Below are 19,312 nucleotides of genomic sequence, written 5' to 3' on the forward strand. Positions count from 1 at the left end.
AACTAATATCAACAGAAGCATCTAGAAAAAGCAAATGTTCTTTTAAGCAACTAGTTTAGGCCTTGCTTGGGTCTGCCCATTCCCATTTGCAAACACAGTTCCCACAAAACCTAATAGTGACATGAGGAGTTTTAGATTCAACAACTTACCTCAGAAAGAAAGGGCAAGGAAAGGATACACCACAGGGCTGTGAGTGCTCCTCCATCCTTTCTCCCTTACAGCAAAAAAATTTGAAGAGGGGTAGAGGGGGACATTTGAAGAATATGATATTGTACATAATTGGAGTCAGCTTAGAAGGTTGTTTGAGGGGAGCCAGGGGAAAGACCTTTTTTTGGTTACATTATTCATGCCAAAAGGGGAATCATAACAGCTTTTCTTTAATGAGGTGTTTGAAGAAAACAAATGAGCCAAGGTGAAGCCCTGGAGCATTCCACTGAAGGCTTATATAAGGTGGAGAGGGGTTTTTTTGAAGGTAAAGTTAATTGCAAGTCCTAGGACGGTACATATGAAGAAATGAGAATTTCTGACAGAAGCAGGGAGAAGATATAAAGCAGGTCAGGGGGAAGTGTTATAAACAGTGGAAAACAGAGACAAACAGAAATAGGTGGAAATCTCACTGACAGGAATTTACTTATGCAGGGAGCCCTTTCTGAAGCCAGCTGAAAGAAAGCTCAGCCTATGTTTGAGCAGGGATTGTAGATATTTGAGAACAAGCATATTTAGCCAAGCTCAGTGGAAACCGAGCAAAAATCTCTGCCAGCTACAGCACAGGCCATACATGCTGTCAGAGGCAAGCTATGGTGATGCAGGTCGAGATTCAACCCAGGTGTCCTCCCGGGCCGTTGTCTGCTGAACCAGGCTTCAGCAAAAAGGAGTCAGGAAATAGCTGAATGATAGCCTTGGTCATGGGACCTGTGATTTATTGACATGCAAACTCTTCAATCTTACAAATTAAAAGCAAAGTCAATATATGCTGTCTAAGCTTTGCAGGGTATTTCCAAAGAGCTTATTATAGAGCTGCCCCAGCACTGACAGATCGAAACAGCATTTCAGTGCCCCAAAGGGCTTGATTTTTTCAAGTATTCTTCAATCTCTGCTCCACTTCTTAAAGAAAAAATGTATTAAATCAGTTTGTTCAGAATTTAATGTAATTAAATGTAAGTAAATGTAGATGAGGTCACTTTCTGGCTTTACTCTGTAGGCCTGCTTTGCCTTAGACCGTCTAGGTTATGTGTCCTTGCAGAGAGTGCCTGAAAGCTGGGGCTAGACCAGCGTGAGCTGCTTTCTGGTAATGGCTCCTGCTGGCACCTCAGAGGTGGCATCCAACATAAAATCCCCAAAGGTGTTGAATGGGTAGAGCCACTGACTCTTGTACAGTGGTGATGTGAAAGTGCGGTGTATGTGGCAGCGAGAGACATAAACCCACACTACCTGCACACCTGGGAGCAGCACAGCAAGGCCCAAGCCCTGCAGAGCATGCTGCAGCCAGCAGCTGAGTGCCCTCATCTCGCAGCAGAGCAAAAAGAGCTGGCATCCAGGAGAGAGCATGCACTTGACGTGGCCCTCAGCCGCAGCTAACAGCACAGTATCAGGTCTCACAGCAACTGGGAAGCCCATCAGATGTTACCAGCCCTTTGGGAGGAGACTACACCTGGCAGTGCTCCTCTCAGGGGCTTTGGTGCTCACCAGCAGCCCCATCACAGGCACACAGTGGGTGACCCAAGCACGCTGCCTAAAGCCCTTCTGAAATGAAAGCTGTGGAGAGTCTCCTCCATATTCATATGCAGTTAGAAGCAGGTATGAAACCACTTGGAGGAACTTGCCAGGAAATGCAGAGTTTTCTGTCATGAGAAGTCGGTAGTCAAAGCAGCAAGTGCTGCTCGCGCCCAGTATGGGCAGCTGAGTAATGACGCAACAGCACGTAAAAGTCAAATCTTAGCTAGGAAAAACTTTGAATAAATTATGTGTGTGTGTGTGTGTGTGTGTGTGTCTGTGTCTGTGTCTGTGTCTGTGTGTCTGTGTGTGTGTGTCTGTGTGTGTGTATTTATGTTTTGTTAGATATTGAAGAACTGAAGCCTGGAAAAAATGAACAGCAAGAATATTGCTGGAAAGCTTCCCAGCCTTTCTTTTACCTGACACTTTTCTTCAACTCCGTAATTTTCCACGGATGCAATGGGACCCCTCACAGGAGGGAGAAGAGGAGGAATATTACAGTGCCATTAATGCTTTTATATAGACATATTGGAGTCCTAAGGATACACCAAATCTGTCAGGGCTGTTTGTAACATGTTCTTTAAGTCATTAGCTGCCTAGGAAGAGAATAACTAAAATTCTCCAGACTAGCGCACAGTGAGACCTGCATAGCCATATCTACATGAGATTTCTCCTCAGGGCTCTTCCAGTGAGGCTACCACAGCCTTTCCTGCCCCAGCACTGCCAGCTGGGGGGACCTCACGCACACCCGCCCTGCACGCGGGGCCGACATGATGCCTGTGCGTGCAGTTGCACAGCCTCCACGGCCCTCGCAGCTTTCCTGGGAAGGCTCTTCCAGCACAAGTGCTGCAGCGTGCCTACTCGGGGCCCACCTCCGCTTCGTGCCATCTCCCACCAGCCTCGCCCTGGGCTCTCCCAAGCATTTTCCATTCTGCCCATCCCCCAGGCTTCTGCCTGGATAAATAGCCAGGCGGGGCTGACACATGCTTTGAAAAACAGGGTTATCCCCCTTCTGCCACGCCTCATGTTACCTGGGAGACCTCACCTGGTGCTAACAAGTGTTTATGAGTGAGATGATGATACAAAGATGATGCCATTGCCGTGCACTCTTGTACCCTGAAACCACTGCTCTGACAAGCACACAGGGCTGAGCCTTGCAGGCACTGCTAACAGCCTTGAGGTTCTCCTCAGGAGTCTGTGGAGTATCTGCCTGGCTCTGAACAGCTAGCCTTTAATCAAGAAAGGGGTTTCAGAGTTTATTATTCTTTGAGCTGCAGAAGTTCAGTAAACATACCCCACTGAAAGAACTGCTGCATGGAAAAAGAGAGCAGTTAAGCTCCTAAATGTCACCAGAGTGTACTTCAGCATCTGTAATTTTGGGGATGTGTGTGTACTTTTTTTAAACAAACGAAGTAAATGTGTTTGACAGGATGTTTTGCAGAAAAGAGCCTGGAAAATTTAAACACCCAAGTGACTAAAACCACAGTTAATTTTTCTTGCCAGTTTCTGTTTTCAGTACCTAGTCCAGCAGGGTAGATAGACAGAGACTTTGAGGAATAAGTTAAGATCCTCCTGCTCTGGAAGGTAGGAATGGATATCACTTAGGTCCTAATGTGGTTAATGACTTTTACCTGCCTTGGAAACGTAAATTTGAAGAAAATACAGGTAGCACTAAACTGCGGTTTATAAGGTGAAAACAGCTGGATTTCATGGCAAGGTTGCCTCCAAAAGGACTAAACTTTAAATAAGAAGTCTTTTACCTTTCCTTCACTGCTTAAAAGGAAGAAAATTTTAAAGAGCATTCAGCATTACAAAAGCATGCAACAGAGGTGCACGAGTACAAAGAGGTACCTGTATCTTCACACCTTTATGATGTTCTGGGTTGTCTCCACCTCTCACCCTGAAAAATGGTGGATTCACCAGGGGCTGCCCCTTTTCTTCCTGTTGTCTCCTGACTGATCTCCTCTGCCCACCTGCTGCTGCCACCCCCATGGAGCAGTAGTCTCCCAAAAAGACTTTTGTGCCATCTAATTGTACCTACCTAGGACTGAGCTACCTGCCAAAGGCCCCGAGAAGGTCCCACGGTGCTCGGCTAGGAAAGAAAGGACAGCTCAGACCACGCAGGTGCCCATGGCCCGTATCAGGAGAGCGGCTGGGTCGGGGGCCAGGGCTATGGTGTGGGGCAGCTCCTTCCCCACTCAGGACAGCCGGGACTTCCCTGCTGCACCGTTCCCCCAGGGACCACATTTTGTATGGCCATGTTCTTGGTCAAGCTGTCACGGGGAGATGACTGGGGAGAACAGCCTGAAACAGGTCAAGTCTGAAGGTGCCAAGAGGAAGGTGTCACGGCTACAGCTGCAAGGGTCTTGGGGAAAAGAATGGTGTTTCCCATTGCCTGCTCTCTGAGCTGGCAGAGGGACCTCCAGAAGAGATGGTAGGAGCTGAAGAATTAGCCCCGTCTTTCCTTTGCTCTTCTTTTCTTCTTTTTCCCCCTCACCCTCTCCCCCCCAAAAAAAGCTTATTATTCCTTTTTCCTCTTTTTTCTGTCACAATAACCTTCTCACTACTCTCTGTGTAGAGCCTTCCTATGACTGACTTATGCATACATTTAACACCTACTTCCTCTCTAATCTCATGAATCTTGAGTCAAATTTACTCACCTATTACTTTTTCTATAGGGCTTTTTCTCATCCTTAATACCTTTTCTCAAACATCTTATCCTTTAAGTGTGTTTGTGGGCTTTTCAGAACCTGTTTATCATGCTATAAAAGTTTGTAGACCTACATAAAATACAGTTACATAAAGTAGACAATCAAAATTGTTTTTGTTTTTGAACTGAGCTTTTACAGATTATTAGCTATACTGAGTTCAGTATTTTTTTTAATTTTCATCTTTTTTGCTATGGTTATTTCATCTTTACTAACTTTGCACTTCTGCTTTATTCAACATTTAATTGCTTAAGCTAAAGTTTGAGAGTAGTTTGTTTCATCCCATTCCTCAAGTTTGTCACTGCCCGCATACTGTTGAACTTTGCAGCTCTTCCACACTAAACCAAAATGCACTGCCAACAATTTCAAAAGGAGATGAATATTAATGAAAAGCATGATGTGCACACAAAAACATTTAGCACAAGGAATATCTGGGTCTTATGGAAGAATTACAGCAGGATTTGTTCTACAGTCCAGCTGATTAAGCAGATATTGGATACAACAAGAAGCTTTTCCTGCTTCCATGCAGAGGATTAATGTGAAGAGATACAGTTAACTGTCAGCACTATTAATCACCTAAATTCCTTGAGCTAAAGGGGAAAAAAAAAGAAAAGAAAAAAACTCAGCAAAAGCATATGTAGAGGATGCTGTGTTCTGTTTTTCCAGCAGAGGGAGAAGCTTACAAGAGAATCCAACCAGATAAGAAGAGAACTCTGAATGATAAGAAAAATAAATGAAAATAAGCTATCTGAGGGTAAAAGCAGAAGAGCACAGATTTCTGGTATTGCTTTGTCTTCAGCATTTGTTCCAAGTGAAGAAATTCTGCTGTTTCCAGCTTCCCCACTGGACTTCCATATTGGTCTCAAAGTTGTGGAGAGCCCTAGTGTCCTCGGGGGGAAGATTAGTGAATCTCTCCACTGCCGATGCTGTGGGGGACCACTCAGCTCTGGTGCTGGGGTGTCCGTCTACACTGCACAGCATGTCAGCACGGCACAGCAGGTAGCACCACGAAGCAAAGCCTTTCTCTAGCTCTTTGCATATCTTCGCTCATGTATGCTTGTGCTTATACAAGTGAGATTCTTCCCAAGAGAGCCAAAGTTCACTCAAACAAAACACTGGCAAGCCTGGGTGAATTATATGCTACCTCTGGCAATCCAGGATCTATCCCTGCCCCCCTCTCCATTGTCTGCTGAGGGCATAGCGGAGAGCTGAGCATGACTTCAGCAACGGGAGAAGGTGAAGAGAAGAGGCACAAAAGCAAACCACAGATGTCCACTTGGGTAAGACGTCCCTGGCCCTGCCTTGCAGGCCAAGTTTTGTATCCTCCAGCTTGTCCGTGACATGTGGTAGAAGGAGGGTGATGTCTTGCCCACTGGCATGGGTGGCAGAGGCCAGCACTCTCCATGTAGACAACAGACGCACAGCCAGAGTAGCTGATGCTGGCATAGGTGAATTGCTTGGGGCTATGAGTGAGGCCTTGTAGCATGAGGGAATGAGGTCTCATCTGGTTGCAGCACCTGTGTTCTGGGCTTGCCCTCCTCCCATGAATAGCAGAGGAGGACATACATGCCTGTAGATGATTTTAACACATCTGGTAAGGCTCTGCCTCCTGAATGCCAGATGCTGGCAGATGCTGGTGGAGGTGTCTCAATGTCTCAGGCACCTCAAGGGGCACCAGTGAGGGCATGGCCTTGCATTTTATTACCATAACAGTGGACTTATCAGGGCTGAGCTGTTGTGCCAGAGATCCATGGGCATCTGGCACAGGGAGTTTCCAAAGGGCAGTGGCCATTCATATTTGGATATTTTTTCCAGTGCCAGAGCTGCAGGGGTGGCCTTTGGCATCCAGAAATTAGCCTCCTACCACTGGTCATTGTAGATCCAAAAGCTAACATGATGACTCCCCTGCACCAGGGTATTATAACCCCTGTGACGAGGCAGGTGGCTGGCAGGAACCACTCCTCCCTCATGTACCTAGCTTACAGTGCAGCCTCCAGCTTCTCGTCCTGTCTTCCCTATCTCTGTGAGTAGCAGCAGTAACTGCAGGGTTCAGGGAGACTCAAAGGCACCTGACTGCACTTTGTTAGGAGAGCCAGGCCCAAATTCCCCCTGCCAAGATGGGGCAATATTTAATTGTGGTACTGAGAGTTCAATGACCAGCTCTCTTTCAGTCCATAAAAACCAAATAGACCCTGGTCTCTGGTAAGCAGTGGGGACAAAATGGGAATCAGCACCTATTTTTGTCGGGAGGTTGTGCCTGCTTCCTTTAAACACCAGCTGGTTAAGAAACCAACCTTCCAAACCACAGACAGAAAGAGCATGGCTTGGCAACACAACCTGTGATCATTTATGATGAAGAAACATTTTCCTAAGGAAAACAGGCCGTTACTGAAATAGCCATTTTTTCTCCCCAGTGTTTTCCATCAGCTCTCTTTGTCTCAGGTACTATAATGCCACTATTGCTCTACCTAGACGCAGATCTGGGTGCTGTCCAGTTCACAGTTGTGTTTCACCTCCTTGCTGCCATGAAGTTGCAACCTGTGTCAAAATACTCAGCAAGTGCCAAGGGACGCGAGGCATATCAGTACACGGAGTAAACTGGGAGTGAGTGCACCGCAGAACTTTTCTTTTCAGACCACAGCCAAGCAATGGGAGATGAGGTGAGAGGACTCAACATCCCTGCCACATGCCAGCAGTCGGTATCCAGACGGCTGCAGGAATTTCTCCAGCTTCTGGTCTCCCAGGACTGCCGTGGAGGCTGTCACAGCCGGGGCAGGCAACGACGGTGCCACCCCCACGCACTGGTGCTGAGCCCCCATTTGTGCGAATTCCTGTACCACCAGCGGAGCTGCCGATGCGCAGGATGCACTGGGGCTCCCACCACACTTTGGGGGAAGTGGAGAGAGGGGGAGGTCACAGAGCTGATTTGCAGCTTTTTCGATGAAACATTTTGCCAGCAGGAGACCACAACTGCCTCAGACTGTGAATAGTGAATCCCATGGGCAGCCTTGGGCTTGGGAAGGGGGAGGGCTTATAGGCTCGTCTTGGACTGCAGCTCCTGGGTGCCAAAATCTGACCTTTCCAGATGGAAAGTTGTTGAAGACTGAGCTCTAAAATGCTGGTGCTTGCCAAGCCTGGCTGCCCCAGTATACTGAGATCCCTATGACAACCTCGTTCAGAAATAAAAGGTGATGTAACTGTAATAAATGGTGAGGTTACAAAAAATAGCAATACTGCACAGGAATGCATAACGTCTCCACAAGGAGACATTAAATACCTAGTATTCGACTGGCCAGACGGACACATATCCAAAAGCTGATGCAACATGGAGCTGACCCGGCCTCTAGCGGGTCTGCAGACAAGGTGAGTCTATGGTGGGATGCCCTGAAAGAGTGTTTTCCTTTTCCAGTTGGCTATGCCACTGTGCTATTGCTTTTACTAGTTTCAGTAATTCTGTAGGTGCATTATTATTAAATGTCAAGAGCCACTGCTCTTAAAGTTCCATTGTGTTTATGCCGCATAAATGCATTTTAAAGTGTATGCAAATGTCTCTATAAATATTAGTACAATGAGAACTGGGCTCTGGGGAAAAGCTGATATTAGAGAAGAGTAATTTTGAAGTCTTCTTGGCATCAAATGAATATGTTATTCACACACTGCACTTTGCAGTGGAAAATATTCTGGAGCCTAAACCTTTACTTTAGCACTTGTTTCACAATTAGTTACATTACATTATTTCCATCCATGAGAATTACTTCTAAAAAGTACATTCAACATGAATGAACACTCAGAATATCCTGAAAATTATACATATAATCCATGAGCTCATTAATGGTATTTAGCACAGTCGTTTAGCTATATAGACCTGAATAACATTGACCATGACCCAGTATCACCTAAATCTCAGCAGTGTCAGACGAATAAGCCAGGCAACCTGTACATGCAAGAAAGGGTGGAGGGAAAAATATCCTGTTTGTAACAGCTGAGCAGATTTGCAGTCCCTCAAGCTCTGTGCCTGTAACATACTTCTGCACTCCAAGATAAGTGAAGTCCCAAATCAAAGCTAGAAGGGGACAAAGACATTTATCTTTCTCTCTAATGGTCAGTAGAAGAGACCAGGCTCACTGGGTGAAATAAAACGTGGCAATTCCTCTAATTGTTTTTATTGCTCAGACTGTTCACAGGATGACGCTTTGGGTTTTTTAGTAAGGCTTTCTGGAGTTTCCATCCTGTGGAAATATTCCAGGTTTCAAAGTAATAGCTTTCCCACTTCTAAAGAAAGACCAAACAAACTAAACACTTTGGTCAGAAAATCTGGAAAAAAAAAAATCTGATCCAGCTGGAATAACCCAAATTAAATTTTACAGTTGGCTAATAGTCTTTTAGCCTGGCAGAAAACTAAAACCTCTGGCGTAACTGAAATTATCTAGCAACAAATCATTCTAGCAGATAATTCTCTACTCCTTTCCATGTGAGTTCTTGGAATTTTTTCCCAAACTAAAATGTAAAACAAAAATAATTGCACAATTGAGCTGGGAGTGGGGAAAAAAAAAAAAAAAAGAATCTCTTGAACTATGAATACACAAGCATTGAGCAAATCTCACCTGAATCAATACAAAGTACAACAGATGGAAGTTTTAACATTGTTCTTCTAAATTAATTATTAATTTGTATTTTAAAGTAATCACCATAAATCTTCCTAAAGCAGATTATGTTACTCTGCCTGTTATGATTCATTAAACCAGAGCAGAATGAGATCATTGCCATTTGAGTTAGCGTTTTTGAGGCTGCCAGATATCCTCCAAGTATTTCCTGCAGCTGGGAATGCATGTAACTTCCTCGGACCTGACCGCCTGTTTGCGCCAAACCCTGCTCAAAGAGTTTCTGATGCCTCTGAGTAACAAGAGCAACCTCTCTGCAGCTGGCTCTGTTAGCTGGTGCGGACCCCGATCCGTTTGCAGGGGGTTGCTTCACTTGCCCCTCTCAGACCTCACACCTTGCAGGTACATTCAAGGCAGACTTGGACATTTGCAACACCTATGGAAGCGGCAAATCCAAAAGCACCAACTGCTTGTCTCTCTGGAGGGTAGTTCTGGCGCCCCAGCAGAGGCAGATTCAGCTACAGCAACACAGAGCTCTGTGAGAGGTTACTAGGCCTTACGTCGACACAGTGGTTTGCACCCCTCGAAGCAAGCTCTGCAAGTGACTCCCTGCCACTTTCCATGTCCTTAAATATATTTTGCAAATCCTAAGCATGAAAATAGGTAAGCATATAGTCACCCTAGCTGGGAAAAAGGGGATAGGATCAGAAGCGGTCAGCACCCCATTAGCTGCAAAACCCTTCCTAAGGTTGCTGCTCACGCTGAAGCTGCACAGTAAAAGGCCAAGAACCATGGGAGGAAAACAGGGCCTGTGATTCTCAGGAACTGTGGTAAAGCTGTAAATCTCCCAAATCATCATGGAAAAGGCACCATTGTCCTTTCTAAACATAAGGTGCTAGGGAAACAGTCAAATGATGAGGTAGACCTGAGAGGAAGAAAATTCCCTCTTGGTCCCTGTGATTGGACTATCCCCAAGCATGGGATGGGACACACCAAACAGGCACCCCACAGTTTTAATGCTTCTGGGAATAACATCCTGTGGACATGCTGTCTGCATATGGGACCAGTCTCCAGCATTTCAGAGGTAGACAACACCAACAGCTACATTGTGGCCCTCTATAATCAACCAATACAGGTTTAACACCATAAATGTAGTGCAACTTAACATTGATCTAGTATTCTTTCATACCCCCAACGTGTCTGAAACAAGCAAATCATATATTCAAGGATTCGTAATACAAATTGTTTTCTGTCTCTGAGAAACTCCTACCATGGCATGCAACCCCTTCCGCAAACTGAGGACTGGGTTGCAGCATACTCGGTACCAATTTCCTTGCTATGTTGCTTAGAAACTTTATATGCTGAATAGCGGTATCTTCTCCTTTGGACACATTTCCAGATAAGCACAAAGGTTCTGCTGAGCTTAGGGAGAAATGCAGGGAGGGCAGGAAAAGGTCTCCAGTGAAAGCTGCCTTCAGCCTTTCTGGACCAGCAGAGAGGCAGCAGATACCTTGAAGGAGAGGAGCAGCACCACCCCCATGCTGGGAGCCTGCAGGAGCAGCTGCTCTTGCGCTGGGCAGGCAGGACCAGCCTGGGGAACGTGAGAGGCTGGGGATGCTGTGAAAGCGCTGTGAGCACGTGTGCGGCATCGGCGCCTGCAAACACACACGGCTGCCCGGGCAGTACGTGGCTGCGTGCATCCTGCCTCCCGCTATCGCCCTGAGATGTGACTGACATACAGTTTCCACGAAGTGGCCACTTACTCACCCTGGCTTCCTCCTCCACTCACTGCTTATTCACAGCAGAAGCCAATTCCGGTATATAAATAAGGCTTTTCTCCTCCTCTTGGAAATTCCCAAATTGCAAAGTCCAGAGACAACAGCACTTGGAGGGGCAGTTGCAGGAGAAAGGTTGCTAAAAATAGGGTTTTTTTCATTTCTTTTTGGTGTAATTTCCTGATTGCATTATTGAAATAGCAATGTCAGAAGGGGTGAGATTTAGCAATAGCATAGAAAGGAGCAGGTAAGATCAAATGAGCCAGCAGTACCATGATGAGGAAGAAAGGAGAAAGGGCTGGAGGCAGGGGGAATTCATGAATTAGCTGATAAATAAACAGACACCTTTGTCCACCCCCACATCTAGGTATGAGCATTGTTTCCCTGAGATTCCTCTCACACAGGAAGGATGTCAAAGGAAAAAAAAAAAAAAAAAAAAAGCTAATTGCAGCAACTACATGATCAGGGCATTTTCACTTCCTAAACTGGGAGACAGAAATTCCCCTGGGTCATATGACCTCTTTTGAAACTCTACCAGGAAGATCAGCAATAGCAGTGAGCAAGTGCAGGGCGTTCTCCATCTGCACAAAAGCCTCTCTTGCATAAGCCAGAGATCAGAGCAGTGTGGGGATGTGCATGTGTGCACAGACATAGCAAGGTGCTGTGCAAATACCCTCTTAGTCGGGTTTTCTCTTGCACAGTTCTCTGATTCTGTGCTATCTGGCACATCTTTCCTTTTTCTCTTTTTTTGATTCGCCTCTACTGCTCCACTTCAACTATGTCTCCAGAGCAGAACTTCTGAGAGGGCATTTCCTGAAGCACATCTCCCTGAAAACAGGTCTCCCCTCTTCTGAAGAAGAGCCAGACATCAGCTGCCATGGTGGGGATAGCAGCAATGAGGACGTGGATTGAACCAGTGGTTGCTGGCTCCCAGGTGGCCAGTGCCTTCTACGACACAGGGCTGCTACTGGTGGTGAAGAACTACTACAACCAGTCCAACTCGACCTCTCCTTCTCACTCACTGCAAGATGCTCAGCAGAAGGCTGTCTCTAATTTCTACATCATCTACAACCTAGTCCTGGGCCTGAGCCCACTGCTGTCAGCCTACGGCTTGTCTAAGCTGGGGGACAAGGTGCATCGGAAGATCCCCATCTGCTTCTCTCTTTTGGGCTACTTGGGCTCCAAATCTCTCCTGCTCCTCCTGATCCTGCTGGACTGGCCAATCGAGGTGATGTACGGGGCTGCTGCTTTCAATGGGCTGACAGGCGGTTTCACCACGCTCTGGGCAGGCGTCATGGCTCTGGGATCCTTGGGCTCCTCTGAGAGCAGGAGGTCTCTGCGGCTTATCATTATTGAGCTGGTGTACGGCCTAGCTGGCTTCCTGGGAAGCATGGCATCAGGGTATCTCTTTGTTGGCTTCGGAGATCACTATCGAGAGGGCACTGTGCTGGTAGGCTGCAGCATTGTTTGCTATGCTTTCTGTCTCCTTTACAGCATTTTTGTTCTGAAAGTCCCCAAGCCAGCAGCTCCCTGCCCAGCCAAAGCCAAGAGCACAGGAGACAGCAGCAGCCAGCTACCAGCCAGCACAGGAGCCTCAGGGAATTCCCACTCTTCTGAGAGCAGCAACCTCGCTCCAGTAGCACCCTCAAAACTTACCATTGTCATGCTCTTTGTTGGGGCGATTTTGTATGACCTTGCAGTGGTTGGTGCAATGAACGTGCTCCCACTCTTCTTGCTCAGGGAGCCTTTAAGCTGGAATGCCGTGCAGATCGGCCATGGCAATGCTGCTGGGTATGTGATCTTTGTCACCAGCTTCCTGGGGGTATTTGTGTTCTCCAAGTATTTAAGGGATACCACAATGATCATGATTGGAATGGCATCCTTCAGCGCTGGCATCCTCATCATGGCCTTTGTGCGGTGGACCTTCCTGTTCTACATCGGTGAGATGAACTGCTGCGCGTGCAAGCAAGTGCAGTCTGAGGAAGGGGCCAGGATGTTTCTATACTAGGGAAGGGTTTTTGCTCTGTTTTACTGAGAAATCCAGGGCAGGAAGCTTGGTAGAGAGTCACAAGAATAGTTCACAAGAGGAGACAGTTACACTGTCATGGTAGATTAGATCTGAGGTCAAATACTGAGGTCAAAACGCTGTTCAGCATGATAAGCAGCTTTCTCTGGTTTCCCTTCTCTTTTCTCTTCCTCGTGGTCATTTTCTTCACCTAGCAGCAGGACCATCCCCTCTTTCAGCAGCTGGCAGAATAACCAGACTGCCATTCCCACCGCCCATAGCCCTCCACTCATGACATAGGCAGCTACTTTGAGCTACCAAAATCTATAGGACTTTGGAGGCAAGAGTTTCATCATTCCCCTTGCCAATGTTTGCCTTTAGATTGCTACACTCAGCAGCCTACAATATCCCGAAGAGGCATCCACTTTTGTTAAATGCTCAGTTTAAAGGCTAGTAAACTTGTAATTTGTTACTTAGTCATAATCCAAATCTGAGCAGGGAAACAATGTGTGGGAGTAGGAATGCGCGTTGGCTACCACTACTAGTCAGACAACACTACTGCATTAATACAAGCCATTTGCTTCTTGTGAGGAAAGGCTTAAGGCTACAACAGCAAAAAATTAGCAAAGATTTCCTATTAAATGAACATCTTAAGACATGATTTGTTTTTGTTGCTGTAAGACATTTATGGCTGATGGGAAATTTAATAGCGAAACACTGGATCTGCTTCAGCAACTAAAACATTATCACCATGTACTGTACAAATCCTACACTACATATAAATGACTGAGGGACAGGTAACAATAGATGGGCCAGATATCCCATGAAAAGGAAAAAGTGACTTTGTTATTGGGAGGTAGCCTCCATAGGAACATAGAAAACAAAATACAAGAACAACATCCTTTGTGGCAGTGAAATGGATGATTCATATTTGACAAACAGAAAAAGTACATCACATAACTTCAAGGTCTTGTTTCTGAAAGTGAGGAAAAGATCTAAGAGAAATGACCTGAAGAGATTTTCCTGTGTGGCCCTAGAGGGAATAAGAAATTGAAAATCAAATTAATTTATTTTTAAAGGAAAAAATGGTAGGATATCGCATTTGGTGTACTAAAAGCAGACAAAGTAAGAGTGAAATTTTTAAGAGATTTTGTTTATCCACTTGGCAGCCAGGCTGGGGAAAAAAGACAAAAAAACCCCCAATATAACACAAATGTATCTTTAAAATTAAGCCCATCATCAACACATGCTGCTGCACCATTCACAAGATTCCCTACATTGTAGAAACACCTCAGTACACTAGACGTGGACTGAGTCTTTGCTGAGGTCATTTCTGCTGACAGAAAGCCAGCTCCAGTTCCCTAAAAATTTCCACACTAGAGAGAGCCTAAAATACTCTAGCCCAAGCCAGAAGCACCATGTTACTAAACCAATATAATATCATACTGTCCTGTAGCATAGGGTGCTCTCTCTGCCTGTGAGATATGAATCATCCACCTCACCTATCACGGAGGACAGTGCTATATTCCAGCTCTGTTGGAATTTCAGGACAGGCAGAGACCAAGAAACTCTAGGTCTAGGGAAAGTAACTCTGCTGGTCAGAGCAATAGGTCACGTATCCACCATTCCTGGTATGAAGCAAGGACCTACACTCTTCTGACAGATTTGTACTGCTTTGAGGTGCTCCAGGGACAAGAAAAGGCAAAGCAAAGGCTCTGTCCAAGCCTCAGGCATGTAGTCTTCAAAAGCGATAGTTGTGTTACGGGACAGGGAGCAGGTACGGATGACAACTAAATATTCATTGCATTACAGCACGGGCAGTGATGCTCTTTGCCCTCATCCCCTTACCAACCATCAGGTCCATGTTATCCAAGCATGTTGAAGGATCATCTTATGGTGAGTACTTTAGTTATATTATCAGTTAAAACCCCCAAAGCCCCTCCATTCAGCCTAGAATACAAAGGCAAAAATAGGTTATTGCTACCAACTGCATATTACATGATAAAAACAAAGCAGTCGGTACCACAGAAGGGAAGGGAGGAGCAGCAAAACTTGCAGAACTGGATTGTCACATAGAAGCTTCTCCTCCCTAGTTACTTCATCATATACCAACAAAATTTTCAGCACATGCTTTAAGAGATTACCATCAGTGTGCAGCTCAAAGGCAGGGAAAAACTTATCTCAGGTACTGTTCAAAAGCACAGTGCTCCAGGGAAAACCAAGAGAAGCAAGATGTTGGAGTGAAGCAGCACGATAGTCACACCCTTTATGTTTGCCTTCTTTTACTTCCAGCTTTTGGAAAGATGAATTTCCTTCCTCTTTTTTCAGTTACATTTTCTATATCCCCAAAATATTCACTGGTAGTTTGTTCTTGTTAGAACATAAATAAACCTTTGCATAAAAATTGTCACTATTTGGTAAACAGGAGGAAAAAATTTTAATTTTTCTATTAAAAAGTTTTGTTAGAGAATAGTAAAATATTCATATATGTATTTTACAACATCATGTTGGAAGCTACTATTTTTACTCTAATAACCTTGATTCAGACGTAATAGCTAGGACTGCCCATGCATCCAAAGAGCACCTCAAGCCTGTGGCTGCTCGTGCCTTCTCAAAACACATCCCCAAAGCCATCCCTGGCATCCTTTTGCTTTCTGCCATATGATCTCAACACTAAAAACTTTTTATTCTGCCCCTTCAGTAATCTGCCATCTTATTCCCTGCACTACATTCTTTTCCGCAAAACCAGGAGCACAACCCACCCGGGTCACAGCACTTCAGGCCTGTGCAGCCCCACCATGGTGCAAACACACAGGTCCAGAGACCTGACAGCCTCCACTCAACAGGCCAAAGGCCCCTAACTTACATCCATGTTACATGCTGTTTTTTCCCTTCCTTTTTCAGGAAGCTCATGTAGATGTCATTTGTTTATAGCATTACACCCACATGGTAGAGGTTTTAGCTTCAGCCCATGTCCAGGTATAACCCATTCTTCCTCAGTGGAGAGTTATTATGCATTATGCTGTATGTGGATATCTTACAAGCCCAGTCAAACAGATGCAGAAATCAACCTGCAGTGCTCCTATATGGCAGCCAATTTCCTTATCCGTATACTGATGGCTAACACAAAAATAGTCACGCAGAAGCTGTGCTCTGTCACCAGTTCATTCCTATTGTTTGTGCTCCTTAAAGTCATCTGTAACAAACCCACTCCGTTGCCACAAATAGTGCAACTTGCACACCAGATTAATCAGCATGCTGTTTGGATCATGTATCCGCCTCTTTTGTCTTTAACCTTCACTACAAGCTACCGGAGCTGCACTTGGCTATGCTGACAGACCAGTTCACGAGCAGGACAGTGCAGTGGAGCAGCCGCTGCCTGGGGATAGCTGTGTCCTTAGGCTGTGGCAGCTGGCATCGCGCAGGTGGAGAAGGCAGTGAGGGCTACAGGCTCATTTCATAGCGCCAAGCCAGCCCCCCGTTTACACGTGCCTGGTGGCTGCATTGCTTCCTCTGCCCCCACTTACCATGGCAGAAGCAGAACCCTGTGCTTAAGCAAGAAAGATTATTCCCAGGCTGTTTCAATTTTAATTCAGTTTCTCCCTTCCCTCCTCCCTAAATATACACTCAATGCCCACAGGGAGCATGAGCTATCCTCAAGACAGCACTGCTGCTGACACTACCACTGCTCCAGAAATGAGGTTGTACCTACCATTTTAATCCAGCGGATCAGCCTTCTGGCCTACAACAGAAGCCAACCCCAACTAAAATCTCTCTTATCTTAAAGATGCTAGCCCAGGTCTACCTTTCTATATCCTATGGAAATAAGTGCTTTTATTTCCCAATCTCTGGCTGCTTTCTCAAGCAGCTACCTCAACATCTGGAACAGCTCAGATTAGCAACTGTTTAAGCAGCGAATTTTCTAGATAGCTCTTTTGTCCTGTACCTTAAAGGATAAAACAGGGCATTCAGTTCTGGTTCAGAACAACAGCAGATACAAGATCATACTATTTGGCATTTGTTAAGCAATGACCACATGGGTCTTCCATGCAGTGGTGATCCGTGTGCAGTCTGCAAAGATATACCACAGCAATTTTTTCTCCCCAGTGACAACCTATTTTCTTGTTTTACAGGTAAGGTGTTTGTCCTGCTGCAGTTGTCCTTAGTCATCACGGGAGTAGTGACATCTACTGTCTACAACAAGATCTATCAAAGCACACTGGACTGGTACAGCGGGTTCTGTTTCATTCTGTCTTTCCTATTTGGCTGCCTAAGTCTCCTCCCTGTAAGGTAAGGAATGGAAAGGGTCTTGTTAAGAATCAGGTTAATTTTTCTTCATTCTTCCCGATTCTAGGTCTAAAATGTACAGTGAAGACTGGAAAAAGAAAAACGTTTTTGTTTAACAACAAAAATTCTGCAGAACTAGGTCCACAAATATCAAAAAGGTTCAAAGAATGAAACTTGCAAGTGGTTTAGCCAATGTTTTAAATCTTCTTTTTGTTTAATGTAACATGAATCACTGTAGGAGGAATATTTAGCTGAGTTTAAGAGCTAATAATCCCAAGGGACAAAGCCTTCATGCAAAAGCAGTGCTTGATATTACTGAAACAGTAGTAAGTAGAGGAAGGGAATAATCTTTTTTAAAGCAAAACATTTTTTAAAAAATCCATTACAGGTTATTTATTCAGTGTGATAGAAAAGAGTAATTTCAATCTCCCTCTGGTGCCTCTTTCAAAGAGAAACCATTACCACACGGTTGCGGAAATGGTTACTTTTCTGATGCCCAACTGAATTGCCCCACTGAACAGCTAAAGAATGACAGATCTGTATTTTCAAGAGCAAGTTTTAAGCACAAAATCAGTTTAGTTTAATTTCAGGACAGAAAGCTGAAAAAGCATCTCCAGCACACGTCAATCTACTCTCCTACAATCTTTATGAGATATCTCCCTCCACTCCTCCCATGTCACTGTCCCCTCCCCAAGTCCCTCCAGCTCACTGCACTCCTTGAAATGGCAATATTCTCTCAGTGTGAAGTTGAAGTGGACTGTGATAATATATTTGATCCATGCAACAACAATATCCATATTCAGACATAAGGCAGATGCTGGATAGACTATTGTCTGACCCAAAGCAAAACTTTTGCCAAGTTTTGTTGTCACTTAAAAAAAAAATAACAGAAAGTCTGAGGTCACTATGTATTTTCCATCAGCTTCAGTACTACCACTGAGATACAAAGAGAGGAGAAAAATTAAGGAAAGCTCCTGCACTATCAGCTCTGTCTGTCTAGTCTAGATCTCTAGATCCTTTCTGGCCTTCTCAGCATATAACTGGTGTCAGCAGGAGTACAAGTGCAGGAGAAGGCTACTTCGTTCCCAAGGCTCTGTTTTCCTCCTCATATTTTCCAGATGCAAGAATAATCTGTTTCACATGCAACAAATCTGCAGTTTATCAGCAAGTCACTGCTAGATACTCAATTGCTTTTAAAGTGGTCTACAAATAGGAGTTGAGCATTGTTACAAGCACAAACACAGGTCCCAGGACTTTAAATCTGAAAGACAACAAATGGTGTCCATTTCATTGCTTGCAAATGCAACAACGTACAGAGAAGTTGGCAGATTCTCCTAAGAAAGCCCTTGAGCACTCAGCCAGCTCCAGACACTTCAGCAAAGTTTAAACTAAGCCAAAGACTTGATGAGTAAAGAAGAAACTCTAGCTTTGGAAAGTAGCTTGCTAGCTTTTCTCTTGTAATGTGCATCTTTATTGTTCTTTACAGCATCGTGGCCTTCAGACAACGTTCAACCACTCGCTCCTTTCAGATTCTGACATAGTGACAGAGTTGCAGCAGCTGAAACATCTTCCTATCAATTCTCTGAGCTGTCAAAGGGGAAGGTTGGCTAATCATTAGTCCCTACAGATTTGAAAGTGAAAAACATCTAGGTTTCTATTTCACAGCACTGTACAACCTCTTAACCACTAAACTCAGCCAGGACAGAAAAGTTTGCCTTGTTACTCTGTGAGATGATGTACTGCAGAGATATTCTGGCTATTGCACACTAGCTGTCTTTAGAGCATTTTGGTTTCTGTCTGGTCTTCTTAGCAATGCAGATTCCATAATGCAGACAGACAAGAAGAGGGTAAAAACAAAAGGAAGGTTTTAGCCATGCTCTTCAATTTGGAAGAAGGAAGATGAGCATCAGTCCTAGTTTTCCATTAATTCTCCTCATGTCTATTCAGTTAGAAATCTTGAGGCAGTCCTGTGACTTTGGCTAAGTACGGGTCCACAAGTAGCATGCTGCATGTGTGTGGGGGTCTGAAGAACTCCCTTACTTTGAGTGTTAAAGACAAGTATGAAGAGGTGTCAGCCCAGCTAATTCATGTTGCGAGGAAGAGCACTAAAATATAGAAATATCATTAAAAAACACTATTTTGTAATCCCTGCAATAAAACACTACTGAACAGATGTTTCTGTCCCTGATTTCTGGGAGATTGTCCTTAAAATGCTTTAACAGA

General features: G+C 44.9%; 1 protein-coding gene across 2 annotated transcripts; it reads left to right on the top strand.

The window, feature by feature from the left end:
- Positions 1–7,487: 7,487 nt before the first annotated feature.
- On the top strand, positions 7,488–19,262 carry SLC46A2 (solute carrier family 46 member 2). 2 transcript variants are annotated; one of them, XM_064502324.1, is made up of 5 exons: positions 7,488–7,784; positions 11,586–12,737; positions 14,615–14,698; positions 16,936–17,092; positions 18,576–19,262. In XM_064502324.1, exons 2-5 carry the CDS (start codon positions 11,675–11,677, stop codon positions 18,628–18,630), a joined length of 1,359 nt encoding a protein of 452 aa, XP_064358394.1. In that variant the 5' UTR covers positions 7,488–7,784; positions 11,586–11,674; the 3' UTR covers positions 18,631–19,262. The 2 variants fall into 2 exon arrangements, with proteins under 2 accessions (XP_064358394.1, XP_025958886.1); XM_026103101.2 differs by lacking the exon at positions 7,488–7,784 and having other exon boundaries at positions 10,880–12,737.
- Positions 19,263–19,312: the final 50 nt, after the last annotated feature.

Source organism: Dromaius novaehollandiae, chromosome Z (assembly GCF_036370855.1).
Source record: "Dromaius novaehollandiae isolate bDroNov1 chromosome Z, bDroNov1.hap1, whole genome shotgun sequence".
In the NCBI taxonomy this organism is placed as follows: Eukaryota; Metazoa; Chordata; class Aves; order Casuariiformes; family Dromaiidae; genus Dromaius; species Dromaius novaehollandiae.

Coding starts and splice junctions, on each gene's coding strand:
- SLC46A2 (XM_064502324.1), top strand. CDS start 11,675: ATGGTGGGGATAGCAGCAATGAGGACGTGGATTGAACCAGTGGTTGCT. Junction 12,738..14,614: donor GACCTTCCTGTTCTACATCG/GTGAGATGAACT, acceptor ATTGCATTACAG/CACGGGCAGTGATGCTCTTT. Junction 14,699..16,935: donor TGTTGAAGGATCATCTTATG/GTGAGTACTTTA, acceptor CTTGTTTTACAG/GTAAGGTGTTTGTCCTGCTG.